Source organism: Triturus cristatus, chromosome 1_2 (assembly GCF_964204655.1).
Source record: "Triturus cristatus chromosome 1_2, aTriCri1.1, whole genome shotgun sequence".
In the NCBI taxonomy this organism is placed as follows: Eukaryota; Metazoa; Chordata; class Amphibia; order Caudata; family Salamandridae; genus Triturus; species Triturus cristatus.
The window spans coordinates 855,317,676-855,332,992 of record NC_140580.1 but is presented as its reverse complement, the minus strand read 5'-3'; the positions used below and the strand labels follow the sequence as shown (position 1 = coordinate 855,332,992).

Here is a 15,317-nt window from a genome sequence, read left to right as displayed (position 1 = left end):
ACCTGGGTATAACCATCAACAATACCCTGTCCATGCAGGGTCATGTGCGGATTCTGTATGGAATAAGTTTTGCAAATTTAAAACTCCTAAGAAGGCTTTTTCCGTGGATCCCTCTAGAATGTAGAAGGACGGTTACACAGGCATTACTCATTAGCAGATTAGACTATGGTAATGCACTGTACGTAGGCATGGCAGACTACCTTTTCTCATGCTTACAAGTGCTGCAAAATGCGGCTGCTAAGCTTGTGTGTAATAAAGGCAGATTTAGTTCAGCGTCTGTGTGCATGAAACCGCTCCACTGGCTACCTATGCGCCAAAGAGCAAGATTCAAATTGCTGAGTCATGCGCATAAAGGACTGCATAACCTTGGGCCCAGAATTCTCCAGAATAAAATCGAATTCTATATCCCCACGAGGTGCTTAAGATCATGACACCAAGCACTAGCTAGGCAAAGGGGTATAAAGAAAGTAAGAACAGGAGGCCGATCATTTTCATACCTGGCGGCTAAACACTGGAATGAATTACGTCAGGGCCTGCGTCTTACTGAGAACTATGTAACGTTCAGGAAAAAGCTGAAAAAACCAGCTTTTTCCTATGACATAAGTGCGAGCAGCTGAAGGCCCCCAACATAACCTACCATATGTTCCACTAGACAGCGCCGTGATATCCGTCAGGATGAATGTTGCCCTTTACAAATATATATAAATAAATAAAATAAGTTGAGTGATGTGCTTGGCGCTGAAGGCTTTAATGCCCACCATCAGAGAAACGCTGATGCTGGTGCTTACGGATAACACCACCGCAATGGGTACTGCAACAAGCTGGATGATTGGGGTCTTGTGCCAAGAGGCACTTCACCTTAGTAACTGGCTGGAGTCTTAAGTAATTTCCCCTGGTTGTAAACCACCTAGCGCAGCGAAACTCAAAGTACGACCTGGGGGCTGTATGCAGCCCTCCTGACCTTTAATAGTGGCCCCCTGTTGAACAGCTGCACTGGGCTGCTGCTCACATGACAGAGCAGGAACATTCAGGAGGCTGAAAAACAAACGGACATACTTTATTTGTAAGTTAACCAAAGTAACAGTAAAAAAGAAAAGGTGTGCTAGAAAACTTCTCTTTAGGAACACCTTTAGTTTTAAATACATCTTGCACTGAACATGTAAAAACATGATACACTTTTCTGAAGTTTGCGGAGAGTTGTTATTATTAACCTGCATGAGTGTTTTACCTTAGTAGATCAGATTTCATCACTGCATTGAGAGGCATTTATAAACAGTAATGGTTTTCAAACATGATCTTGGAAACATTCATACCACCCCCATTCTGAAAACAATGTCATTAGTAAACCAAGAGGCAAGTCATTTGTCTGGTGAATCTTGTATGTAGGCTTGGTTGTTATATAATTGGAACAACATAGTTTATTATCTAAAACACAAGAGAAGGTTTTGTACAGCCCACATCCGTAACTCGTATATTTTAAGGGGCTCTCATATGTGGTAATTAACAAGTGTGAGAAAGTGCCATCTTTCTTGCATGGTATGCCCCCACTTTTTGCTGAATGTACTTTGACTGAGTGTGCCCTGGACTCCTGCCAATCAGGTGCCCAGGGCCTAAGTTCCTTCCCTAAAATAAACCAAACCCAAATTGGCAAACCCTGGCCACATGTCAGCCCCTGGTAAATGGTACCCTAGGTACCCAGGGCCTTGTGACCAGGAAGGCCTCTAAGGGCTGCAGCACTCCTTGTGCCACCCTTAGAGGCCTTGTACCCTTGCACACACACACACACACACACACACACACACACACACACACACACACACACACTGCCTTTGCAGGCTGAGTGTTTGGGTGCAAGACAAAAACAAAGTCGACATGACACACATCCCTGTGTGCCCTGCCCATCACCTACACTGTCATGGCATACATCAGCCACCCCTCTAGCTGAGTGCCTTATGCCAATGATGTGGGTGCAGGAGCCCTGTGCCCCTACAGTGCCCAGGTCCATTCCTGAGCACTGTAAGTGCAGTGCTGCCATTTAAGAGTACATGGTGCTGAGAGTTCGTCAAACACGAGCTCCACAGCACCATAATGGCAACACTAATGACTGAGAAGTTTGGTATCAAATTTCTCAGCACATTAAACCCACACTGATGTCATTGTGGGATTTAATGTACCAAGCCTCCCAGAGGGCATCTTAGAGGTGCCCCCTTAAACCTAACCTACAATCCACGTCTGCTCTGAGGCTGCCTAGGCTGCCACCCAGCAGACATGTTGCTGGACCCCTGGGTAGGAGAGCCCCATCTCTCCTGGGCCTGCAACAATGCACATCCTGGGCGAGGTGCTAAATCTCCTCCCCCATAATGGGCAGGGGGAAGCTTCAAAGGCATGCCGCCTCTGTGAGCTTCCCCAGGCCACTGCAACCCCCCACTCTGGCGGGAAGCTTTGGCCGGAAACCCCAAATAAGGACAAGGGATGTGCCAGCCTGCCAACCCCACCCCTCAGGTGGGGGAGGCGAGGTGAAGCACATCTCCGGGCTCTCGCCATCTTGAAGATGGGTAGCCCTACCCTATCGGGACTAGGCTACTGCCCCCCTCCCACAGGAGAGAGGCAGGATAGGGGATGTACCCACCCCAGGACAGGGACCCATTGGTCCCTGCCCTTCACCTACCTGTAACGCCCCTAAATCTAGTAACCTTCCTTCCCCAGATTCCATATTCAAAACTACACAGAAGAGCAATAAGAAAGAAGACCTGCCCTGCAGCTGCTAAAAAGAGGAAGACACCAACTGCTTTGGCCCCAGCCCTACCGGCCTGTCGACCCTCGAACCTGCTCCTGCTCCAACCCGGCATCTCTTGTGGCCAGCAACCTCACAAACCCCGGAGAACCTGGCTACGTTTTGGCTCTAAGCCCCTGGGACTCCCATGAGTAGAGGCTCTACTGAACACCTACCTCTAATCCCTGGCAGCAGCCCGGAACCGCGAACCCAGCACACACTGCACCAGCCAAGCCTGGCCAGTGCCAGAGTGAACAAAGACCACGAGGACGACCGCACGGCGACTGTGACCCCGAGTCCGGCACCCAAGGACATCCCTCGACACTCCTGAAGAAGCCTGCAGCCTCAGAACAAGGTGCCCCCCCCTACCGCGATCAACAGAGGGTAAGATTTCCCGATACCAAAAGGCACCTCTGCACGCGGCGCCCCGCGGCCCCCTGTGCCCAATCCCGGGGTACCTACCTATCCTCCAACTACCCAACTTACCTCTCGAAGTGGTGGTGGCACCTGAAGAATCCTCGTCCCCGAGCTTGCAGTCTTTTTGTAAACCGGAGATTTCCAATTGAAATCAATTGAGCGCCGGAAGGCTCAAAAGCACCCTGCACCCAGCCGCCCGAGTGGCCCTGGCAGTGCAACCTCTACACCTACCTACTTCCCCACTTGCCCTGAGTAAGTGACCAGGAGCCCAGCTCCCACAGCCGTGTGGCTTGCCAGTGAGCAGCCACCAACCAAGGCCCCCCTATCCCTCGTAGGATAACATTGGGCCTAACTCTCTCTGCACCCGGCCGCCCTAGAGTCGCTGTGGGTGAACCAACTGTACCTACCTGACCCTGGGGGACCCCGGAGTCTATGCCCAGAACCTCAACTCTGCCAGTCGAGTACTTCCCCTTAAACCGATAACTCTATTTTCCTCATAGGGTAACGTTGACTGGCTTTTTCCTGAAATTTCTTCTAAGTGTGGACTTTTCAAATCTTAAAATATTCACCAAAAATCAGCCGAGTAACGAAAACGAAATTACTCACCTGCTCTTAGGTGAGCTCCCAGTGCTGGATCTTGGTGCCCTCACTGACTCTGAAAAATACTTACAACTGTACTTACCTGTAACCCAATTTTTTTCCATAGGAAATCATTGACTGTTTTTCTGTGAAATTTCTTGTCAATTTCTGCAATATTTAAATATTCTTCAAAAATCGTATAATATCTGAAAACGTAATTACTTACCTGTTTTTGGGTAAAGGTCCCAGTACTGAGTCTAGACACCCAGTCTGCCTTTCCTGCAGCCAACAAAGCCCACGAAGAGCTGGTCATCAACTCGAAAGTCTTTTGTCCTGTCAAGGTAGAAGCTCACCGCCCTCTTAGGGTCCAGACGGTGAAGCCGCTCCTCCTCCTTGCAAGGGTGAGGGGGAGGATAGAAGGTAGGGAGGGTAATGGATTGCCCCAGATGGAAAGGAGTTACCACCTTATGCAGAAAAGCAGCCCTGGTCCTGAGTACCATTCCTTCAGCATGAATGGCCAAGAACGGGGGTTTTGAACTCAGAGCTTGAAGCTCACTTACCCTCCTTGCCGAGGTTACCGCAAACGGAGAAATCTTCTTGAAAGACAACAGTCTCAAGGGAGACTTGTGTAAGGGCTCGAAGGGAGAACGCATCAGGTAAGTTAAGACAAGATTTAAGTCCCATTGAGGCACAATAAAAGGAGTAAGAGGGAACTTGTTTGTAAGGCCTTTCAGAAATCGTAAAACAATAGGTGATTTGAACAAGGACGGCTGATCCAGCAAGCAAAGGAATGCCGACAACGCCTATAAGTATCCCTTTACAGTGGCTACAGCAAAACCTTGCTGAGCAAGAGAAAGGGCAAACTGCAGAATGTCAGATAAACGAGCCCTCAAAGGATCAATTGACTTCTCCCCACACCAGAGCACAAATTTAGACCACCTATAGGAATAGATAGATTTGATGGAATGACGTCTGGCAGACAAAATTACATCTACAACATCTGGCGGGAGAGCAAAATAATTCAGGTTGCCCCATTCAATCTCCAGGCATGAAGGTGTAAGCTCTGGAGGTGGGGGTGTAGAACCTGCCCCTCCGACTGCGAGAGGAGGTCTGCCCTCAGAGAGAGACGGAGCGGAGGGCACGAGGAGAGGTGGAGAAGATCTGTATACCACACCCTTCTTGGCCAATCCAATATAACTTGGGCCCAGTCTTGGCGAATCTTCCGGAATCAAGGGTATGGAAGGAAACGCGTAAAGGAGTTGTGAGCCTCAACTCAACTGAAACGCATCCCCCAACGCTCCCTGCATCGGATACTGGAGACTGCAGAATGACGGGCAGTGAGCGTTTTCGTGAGTGGCAAACAGGTCCACCCGAGGAGTTCCCCATATCCGAAAGACGTGACGAACCCCCTCTGGATGAAGCCTCTACTCGTGGTCGGCAGAAAACTGCAGACTGAGACTGTCTGCACGTACGTTTAGAACCCGGGTCAGATTTGCCATCAGACAAATTACCCCCAGACGTCTGACTGGATCCAGATAATTTTTTCTTCAGTAGCACCCTTGCGCGTCGGTAGGTGGAGTCGGTCGACTCTGCTTTCCTCGTTGGCGTCGTGGTCGCCGGAATGACTTCACGGTATCTTCTTAGATACCGCCCCTGCACATCAGTACTTTCTTTTTCCGAGCCAGCCAGTGCGGATCAGGAGAGAGCGGTACCTCAAGTCACTTTTTGACTCTTTTTGCCACATTTTGTCAACATCTTTTGGAGTAGTTCGATTCCTGGTGCACGTAGGGATGTACCGTCCTCAAGGCTTGTGACTCCTGTTGCAAATTGATGTATGTTACGGACCCACACCTCGTGGTGTTTGGAGCGCGACCACAACCCGAAGTCGTGCTCCGACTTGAGGGCCATGAACCCAAAGTCTTTATGGGAGCGGTCCCAAAAGCTTCTCGAAGCCAGAAGTCCTCTCCGTGCCGTTAGAGCTCCGAATCGAGAGGGAGGTGGCGGGACCGGTCACGGAGCCATCACCACAACTCCTTGTCGAAGTCTTCGTGTTCGGCTAAGTTGAAGCACATGAAGAAGCCGAAGAAGCACAGTCGCTCATCGCGCTCTCCCCGTCCGTCGGCCGACCCGATGTGGGAAGCGGAAGGTAGTCCAGCTTTGCCCGCAGACCCTGTTGAGTCCACTCCAGTCACCCCTCCCTTCTTGGGAGCCGGAGCAACCCCTGCCCAACTTCGTAGCTTTTATGAAGCCTTCCATTCCATCTTTGGTCAGCCTGACTCCGCCGGCACGCTTTTGGGCCCCGCGGACTCAGCTGGGGGCTCTAGGCCTTCGATGCTTGCGACATTGGCTCTGGTGCTGCAGGACCCTCAGGGATCCAGGCCTGGATCCAGATCGGCACCGGTCGTCCTCGTGACGCCTCCTGTGGCGCCGAATCCAGTGGCGGCACCTCCGCTGCTGGTTGTATCCCCAGCCGACGTCAACCCCAGCCTCCCCCTTGATGTGTACACAGAGCCGTACCGACATCAGGACCAGCGCCGACCGGTACTTTTGTACAACTGTTCTCCCCTGGTGTTCCCTATCGTTCTGAGTGGCTACCAGAGGAGGGTGAGGAGGACTGGGAGGCTCTGTGGACCCTTTGGCAGACCAGTTAGAGGAACCGGACTGGAGAGAGGAGTTGGTTGAGACCAGTGGTGTGGACACCACTGTAGATCTTGGCATGCTATCATCCCTTACCGTGGCTACGGAGGAAGGTGCATCTTATGCAGTGGTGTTGCGGAGGGCGGCTGAGGCCCTAAACCTTGAGCTTCCTATGATGGCCGTCAAGACTAACCTCTTGACTGAGGTGCTTAAGCCGGCAGCGGCCTCTTCTGAGCCCCTGCTGCCATTCAATGAGGCCCTTACAGACATCTTTTTGGGCACTTGATCCAAGCCCAACACAGGGGCTCCTGTGGACAGGACGATTGCCTGACGCCACCGCCCAGCCCCAGGTGACCCAATTTTCCTCTCCCAACACCCCACCCCTGAGAGCTTGGGTGTCCAAGCCTAGACTTCCAAGGGTGCATTCCCTTCTGCACCACCTGATAGGAAATCCAAGGAGCTGGACTATCTTGGGAAGAAAATGTTTTCTTCCTCCAGCTTAGGAATGCAGTCGGTGCACACTGCATGTCTCTTGGGCTCTTACTCCCACTCTGTGTGGGGCATGGTTGCGCAGGTGCTGCCGCAGTGCCCGGTGAAGGCCCGGGCCGTGCTCGCCCATGCAGTGGCTGAAGGGAGAGACGCCGCAAAGTTCGCCATCCGATGTGAACTGGACACTGCCGACTCGCTAGGCAGGACGATTTCACCGTCAGTAGCCCTTAGACACTATGCCTGACTGAGGTCCACTGGCTTTTCGGGTGATGAACAAGCTACACTTTTGGACATGCCCTTTGATGGCCGTCGCCTGTTCAGCGTCAAAGCAGACCGAGCGCTTCAAGGACTCGAGGGCTCTGCCCAGGTCCTTGGGCCTCGCTTCCACCTCTCGCCCAGCGCAGTCTGCTTTTCACCCCTTTCATGGCTACGGTAGGGGTGCCCCGCCACATTCCACCCAAGCCACAGGTCTGCGCAATCTGTTGAGCCGCGGTACCCACTGTCGTGGGTCTGGGGGCCAGCGGGCAGGCCAGTCCACCAGCGCCCCCTCTGCAGCAGCCTCCAAGCCTTCCTTGTCTGACCTTTCAGGGCCACCACTGCCAGTGGGCGGCAGGATTCGCCATCACCACCCCCACTGGCTTTTCATCAGGTCGGACAGGTGGGTTTTGCAGATAGTCCGAAGGGGCTACTCCCTCCTCTTCAAGACTACCTCTCCATCCATGCCACCTCAATGCCATTGCATGTCGGAGGATCACCTGGCCCTTCTCCAACAGGAAGTTATGGTTCTCTTGGCCAAGGGAGCCATTGAGTGAGTTCCAGCCCCAGAAGTAGGTGATGTTTGTTATTTCCACTAATTTCTGGTGCCCAAGAAGGACAAGGGCCTGCGTCCTATCTTGGATCTCAGGAATGTCAACCGCTTCCTCCAGAAGGAGAAGTTCATAATGTTGACACTGGCTCAGGTCCTGTCTGCCCTTGACCCTGAAGACTGGATGGTAGCGTTGGACTTTCAGGACGCTTATTTTCACATCCCCGTCCTGCCAGCCCATCGGCGTTACCTACGGTTCATGGTAGGCCACAAGCACTTTCAGTTTACCTGTGCTCCCCTTTGGCCTTACCAACGCCCCTCTGGTGTTCACAAAAGTGATGCCGGTGGTCGCAGCTCATCTGTGCAGGTCAGGGGTTCCAGTCTTCCCCTATCTAGATGACTGGCTGTTGAAGGCAGGCACGCCCCAGGCTCTCATCTCCCACCTCCGGACTACGGCCGAACTCCTACATTCGCTGGGGTCCACCATCAATGTGCCGATGTCGCATCTGATTTCCTCTCAGAAGCTCCTTTTCATTGGAGCGGTTATGGACACAGCTCAGTTTCGGGCTTATCCTCCTGAGCAGCGAGTCTGGGATATTCGGGCTATGATTCAGATCTTTCAGCCTCTATCCCAGGTTTCGGTCAGAATGACCCTGATGCTACTAGGCCTCATGGCCTCCTGCATCCTGCTGGTGGACTATGCCAGGTGGCATATGCGGGCTCTGCAGTGGGACCTGAAGTTCCAGTGGGCACAGCATCAGAAATCTTTCCGATTGCGTCCAGATCTCGGAGGGCACTGCACATCATTTGCAGTGGTGGCTAACGTATCGGGATTAGGTCAAAGGCAGGTCCCTCTCCCTTCCCCAGCCAGAGTTCACAGTGGTGACAGATGCATCACTTCTGGGGTGGGGCGGCCACATGGGAGAGACGGAGATCAGAGGCGTCTGGTCTCTGGCGGAGTCCAGGCTCCACGTCAACCTTCTGGAGCTTCAGGAGATCAGTCTTGCACTGAAGACATTCCTTCCTTCTGTGAAAGGGAGGGTAGTGCAGGTGTTCACGGACAACACCACCGCCATGTGGTACTGCAGCAAACAGGGCGTGATGAGGTCGTGGACCCTATGTCTGGAGGCACTTTGTCTCTGGAAGTGGCTGGAACATCGGGACATGTCCCTAGTGGTTCAACATGTGGCAGGTTCTCTTAACGCCAGATCAGATGAACTCAGCCGCTGGTGCATGATGGATCACGAATGACGTCTCCACTCGGAGGTGGCGCAAGGTCTCTTTCAGAGGTGGGGAGAGCCTTGGTTAGATCTGTTCGCCACCGAAGAGAACGCGCAGTGACAGCAGTTCTGCGCTTTGGAGTTTCCAAGGTGGCACTCACTTGGCGACGCTTTTCATCGCCAGTGGAGTTGAAGTGTTCTATACGCCTTTCGGCCTATATCACTTCTACCCAGAGTGCTAAAGAAGATCAAGCGTGACCGGGCCGAAGTCATTCTTGCGGCCCCGGACTGGGCTCGCAGAGTGTGGTATCCCGAATTCTTACACATGGTCATCGATCCTCCGATCAGACTGCACCGTCGGAAGGATCTAATATCGCAGCAGCAGGGGACGGTCCTCCACCCTAACCAGTCCAGCCTCCACCTCCTTGCGTGGAGATTGAGCGGCGACAGTTGACAGCTTTCGACCTTCCTGCCGAAGTCTGTAACGTTATCTTGTCAGCCAGGCGTTCCTCCACCAAAACGGTATACGCCTTTAGATGGAACAAATTTGTGGCATGATGCGCAGCAAAGGCTGTGGATGCCGTTCCCGCTCCACTTTCAGAGGTTCTCTTCATTCTTTCTCTGGCCCAGCAGGGTTCTGCTCTGGGCACTCTAAAAGGCTATCTTTCAGCCATTTTAGCCTTTCTTCGGCTTCCTGATCAGCCTTCTCTTTTCAAGTCCCCTATTGTAAATTGCTTCCTTACGGGCATTACGTACTTGTTTACCCCACTTCCTTTCGTAATGCCCCAGTGGGACTTGAACCTGGTTCTATCCTACCTTATGTGCACTCCTTTTGAGCCGCTACATAACTGTCCTCTCAGAATTCTGACATTTAAAACTGCCTTTCTGGTCGCCATCACCTCTGCTCGCAGGATGAGCCAGCTTCAGGCTCTTTCTTCAAAACCTCCTTTCCTGGCTGTTCATCCGGACAAAGTTGTCCTTCTTAGTAGGCCTTCTTTCCTTCCAAAAGTGGTTACCTCTTTCCACATAGGACAGACCATCACTTTGCCCACCTTCTTCCCACCCCGCTCCCTTCTAAAGAGGAGAGGCTCCACCCTCTGGATCCAAAACGTGCACTTGCATTCTAGCTGGATTGCACAAAATAATTCCGGGTGGATGACCAGCACTTTGTTCGCTATGTGGGCGCCTAACAAATGTCGGGCTGTAAAAAACGAACCATCCCTTGATTGGTCGTTCTTTGCATCAAAATCTGCTATTCCTTAGCGAAAAAGGAACCTCCAGTGGGGTTGCGTGCCCATTCTACCAGGACAACGGCAGCTACTACTACTTTGGGACGTTGAGTCCCCCTTCATGACATCTGTCAGGCAGCTACGTGGGATTCATTGCACACGTTTACCAAACACTACTGCCTGGACAGCCAAGTCTGGAGAGACGGCTTCTTCGGCCGTTCAGTTCTGGTGTGAATTTGGTTCGCAGACCCACCTTCGTAGTTGGTATTCCTAGGGTATCCATTCTAAGGTGAGGAATACATAACTAATTGTCTCTTTCAGATAAACAAGTTACTTACCTTTAGTAACGATATATCTGTAAGAGACTTAGATTAGTTATGGATTGCTCACCACCCCACCCATCCTCCCCATTCTGCGAACTGACTTCTAGGGTAAGGGACTTCCCTCCAGGGCCCTAGTTTTGTGCGCCTGTGGTCAGTGTTTTGCATGGCTCTACGCTTCTGCCGTGGAATTTCGTGTAAAGAACTGACGTCCGCGTGCAGGGATGGCGTCTAAGTAGATACCGTTGCGTCATTCCGGAAACCACCACACTAACGATGAAAGTGGAGTCGACCGACGCCACCTACCCACGCGTAGGGGTACTACTGAAGAAAAATTCTCTGGATCCAGTCTGACGCCTGGGGGTAATTCTAATGTGATGAATCCATAACGAATCTGTCTCTTACAGATGTATCGTTATAGATAAGTAACTTGTTCGAAATGCAAAACATGAATGAACATCCAGTAATTGACAGAAGTTAGACTTTGTGAGGGAAAGGGGGATTGAAAAATAAAGTTGTGAATCGTCAGCATATAAAGCGTATGGTAGATTGAAAAAGGAGATTATCAAGAAGACCTTTAATAAAGCACAGCAGGCCAAAGACCAAATCCATGTTATCTCATGGTGAAGTGGTAATAAAAAAGAGACTGAGCTACCTAAATGCAATCTATTAGAAAGATTGGAAGAGGTACAAAAAGGAGGGGTGCTAGAAAGATAAAAAGAATCGTACAAAGAAAGGCTAGGGTGAGCTATTTATTCGAATTTGGCGGACATGTCAGTGGTCAGTAGGTAAGGCTAGCTTTTAAGGCAGACACAGTGGCGGAGGGTTGGACATTGCAAACGAAGATCTGAGTAGTGTGCCGGGTGGAATCCTGAATGCAGAGATGTTAGAGTAGAGTATAAGAAAGCTGATAGTTGATGATGAACAATTTATTATAGAACATTTTAGAGATTAAAATTAAAATGGGATGAACGTTTCAGAGCAGTGTATGGGTAAGGGAATGTTTTTAAGAAAGGAAGGAATTGTGGTGTACTTGCAGGAAATTATTCATAATCATGTGGCAAAAGACAGATTAAGATTAATAAATTGATTGAAGATCATAAAGAGATGGTATAGCTGTGGAGAAAAGGCGGTAGTAAGACACTGCAATGGGTCTTTTATCAGCGGCATTGAGGCCTGGGCAATGTTGCTATGAGCAGACATTTCCCCTGCCCGGATCTTAACTGTTGTCATTTCCCTCACCTTTCAAAGTGCTGCTACCTTTCCCTTGCACAGTGGCATTGGCAACTTAATTTACCTTGACAATGGCATCTACACATGTGATTGACATTCATCTACCATGGTAGAATGACAGTTTGTTTGATTAATTAACTCCTTTTGTCTTCTATTTCTCATTCCAGGACTGTCATGTTCTGACATTCAGTAGCTCTGGTTCGGTCTCTGACCACTTGGTGCTGCACCCTCAGTTGGCTACAGGAAACTTCATTATAAAAGCAGTATGGCTGCCAGGATCCCAGACTGAACTGGCTATAGTCACTGCTGACTTTGTCAAGGTAGGTTTCTTTGATGAATTGGTGTGATAATAGGTAGCTTTTGATTGACTACATTTGTGTATAGGGTGCTTTGTTATATTAATCTGGTCATGGCAGTTATCCCCTCTTTTTTGTGCTTAGTTATGATATTGCCTCGAATTTTCAGGTCTTCAGCCTCTTGTCTGTAGATAGATTGCTGTTCTTTTCTCCTCCTTCCTCCAGTAAGTATTGACTCAGTTTGCATTATTTCAGGTTTACAACCTTTCATCGGATGCCCTCAGCCCCACATTTTACTTTCTGCTGCCAAGCTCCAAGATTCGAGATGTTGCTTTTCTTTTCAACGAAGAGGGGAAAAACATCATCGTTATCATGTCCTCTGCTGGCTATGTGTACACACAGCTCATGGAGGAAGCCAGTAGCGCTCAGCACGGGCCCTTCTATGTAACTAATGTACTGGAAGTCAGTCACGAGGACCTTAAGGTAAGACATTGTATTCCTTGTCCATGATTCATTTCTCCATCACTTAAACCATTCACAATTCCTTCACAATTCAAATATCACAGTTCCTAGACTACCTTTCACTAGTCCTGGAGAGACTCTTTTGTTGGCCTCATGCCCATCTTTCTCTCACCTTTCCCCTTCTTTCCTCTCTTCACCCTCTTTCTCTATTTCGCCAAATCCCTGTTTTCTACCCCTAACATTTTTGTCATTTCTTTATGCACCTCCTCTCCCCTTTCCACACATTTTTGCTGAGCCAGACTTTTCAGTTTTTTCCCTGCACTAGTGTTGGGTTAAAAAGTCCTTGCAGATTTCAGAATGCTCTTATGTTTTGCCCTATATATTTCTTTCAGGCCTGCTCTGTTTTTCTCACATGAACTCAACTCCAGCAAGTATATTGGAGTTGATATACATTTTGGCTGTACTGTTCTCCAGTAAAGCTTAGCTCTGCTGGCCGTATAATGTCCATAGTGTACACCCATATTGAGCAAGTGTGCTCCAAAGTGGAGTTGCCTGGCAGTGACAGCAGCCTGTTTGTGTTCCAGAGTCAAGATCATTTTGAAAATGTATTACCTCTGACATTCCCCATAAAAGGTTGGTTCAGTCCACTGTAGCTGAGATACCTGGTTTATAGGGCAAGTGTGAATGTTTATACATGTTGAGAATATACGTGTTTCACAATGAGATTATAAATGGTGGTGTCTGTTTGTGATGCCATGTTGCTGCTGTTCAAGATGGTGTCTCCTTTCAGATTGATTTTGTCCACTTGTCAACATAATAAACTAAATATGCTTTCCTGGAAACGTATTCACCCTCCTCTTTCTATTTTTCTGTCGCCTAGCCATAGGCTCTTTCTACTGGTTTTCATCTGAGAGCAACCCACATCGGCACTAAGACAGCTTCAGAGTGGTTAGACCTTGTACTCTGTTTTGAAAGATTTGAGGAAGATACACTTCTCTAGGACTTGCTGAAGTGATATGTGCTTTACCTTGGGGGTTCACACAGGCAGCCTGACAATACCAAAATGGCATACATCCAGGGCCCCTTAATTTGCACACAATTTTGACATCTAAGCAAAAGCCATGGGGCTAACGGGACCTCTACTGGATTGCAGTTCTTTCATAGGCTGGAGACCAGCCTGGACTATTCAAAACTCCTTGTTGCTGTGCCCGGTCATGAGTAAATAAACTGGCTTTTGAAAAGAACAGCTGATTCACTCCCTGCAAGGACAAAGCTGTTCTCATCTGGGAGAGATCAGCGCAGAGCACAGCTTATTGACTAATCTATATGTAAGAAGCTTTGGTTAACATAGAACACACCAGAGACACAATCCTCTTAGCTTGCATGACTTGGAGAAGCAAAGATGAAGACAATTGCCTGTGATGCACAGCAGCAAAGGCATATATTTTTTTTAAACTCAACTGGTGAGCTTGGTTTCCAGCTGATGGAAGCTGTCCTCATTCTGAAACTGTTTGAACCGTCTAAAAAGCAAGTACAGTTCTGTAGTAGGGGATCTCTGTGTATAGTCATAATCTAGTGAATAGTCCCGCCCATGTGCGCGGACCCCGGAGCAATAAAAAATAATCTCTAAAAGGTGACAAATCATGCAGACCTGCATACACCTTTAAGAGAGAATTTAATTTAAAGACAGATAATGCAGCCTATACCCACAGGCTACACTGTCCAGTACTTCAACTAGAATTCCACCAATATCCACAAACAGCACTGCCTGTCCAGCTTTTCTCCACATAGGGAAAAACCCTGCCTCTACCAGCAAAAGCCTCTGGAATGATAGAGAGGAAGGAGTGGACAGACAAGCCCCATAGGCTGCCATTATGTGGCTTGGAACAGGATACTGTGCCTTTAAGAAAACTTTCCAGTTTTCCAGAACTTTCCCCAGTATCCCAGAATGCCCAGCAGGTCCCATTTACTTTCAGTTCTTTTTTCCGGCTCCTGCTAGCAGGACCCTGGAGCATTGAGCTCTCCCTTTTTCAAGGTTTTCATTGAGATTTTGGCAATTTTTGTCACTTTTTCTTGTGTTTAGTAGCTGGTACTGTCAACATGCCTGGCTTGTTCGACAAGTGCCCGGAATGTGGTCGAAAGAAGGCTAAAACCGACCCACACGAGGTGTGCATAGCTTGCCTTCCCCAGTCCCACGTGCCTGAAAGCTGTAGCATCTGCCACTCGTTTTCAGCCAGGACCCTGAGGGACAGGATGAAGAGCAGGCTTCAAGCTCTGGAGGAGCGAAGACTGAAGGCACCAGGTGGGTCTGGAGGGGCTGATTTGGCCCATACTGACGCCTCTGGGGGGCTCCCCAGGGGCAGGAAGACCAGTAAGCGCTCCCGCTCCCCGTCGACGTCTAGGGCGTCGACGCCGACGTCGAGGAGGATGACCACCGTCTGTTCGCCGTCTCCCCAGGGCTCTGGGGAGAAGCGGCGTCGACGATCGCCGTCGAGGGACCTGAATAGGCCGCCGTCGACTACATCGGCGTCGTCGGCGACGACGCCGTCTTCGGCTGCGTCGAGCGGTCGACGTCGAGAGAAGACCCGGCGTCGGCGTTCGGCGTCGAGGGATCGCAGCTCGCCGTCGATGAAGAGAAGGAGATCGCCGTCGAGGCGAAGATCGCCGTCGAGGCGGAGGTCGCCGTCGAGGCGGAGATCGCCGTCGAGGCGGAGGTCGCCGTCGAGGCGGAGGTCGCCGTCGAGGCGGAGGTCGCCGTCGAGGCGGAGGTCGCCGTCGAGACGAAAGTCGACGCCGAGGAAGAGATCGACGCCAAGAAGATCGCCGTCGAGGCACAGGTCGACGTCGAGGAACAGGT

The 15,317-nt window shown here is 50.2% G+C and overlaps 1 protein-coding gene across 14 annotated transcripts in view; it reads left to right on the top strand.

Moving 5' to 3' along the window:
* Positions 1 to 15,317, top strand: part of UBR4 (ubiquitin protein ligase E3 component n-recognin 4) — a 1,980,383-nt gene that overhangs the window by 880,725 nt on the left and 1,084,341 nt on the right. For all 14 annotated transcript variants that reach the window (XM_085609056.1, XM_085609055.1, XM_085609054.1 and 11 more), the window contains exons 42-43: positions 11,870 to 12,022; positions 12,254 to 12,481. In XM_085609056.1, coding sequence (XP_085465182.1) covers positions 11,870 to 12,022; positions 12,254 to 12,481 — 381 coding nt within the window. The remainder of the gene's footprint in view (positions 1 to 11,869; positions 12,023 to 12,253; positions 12,482 to 15,317) is intronic.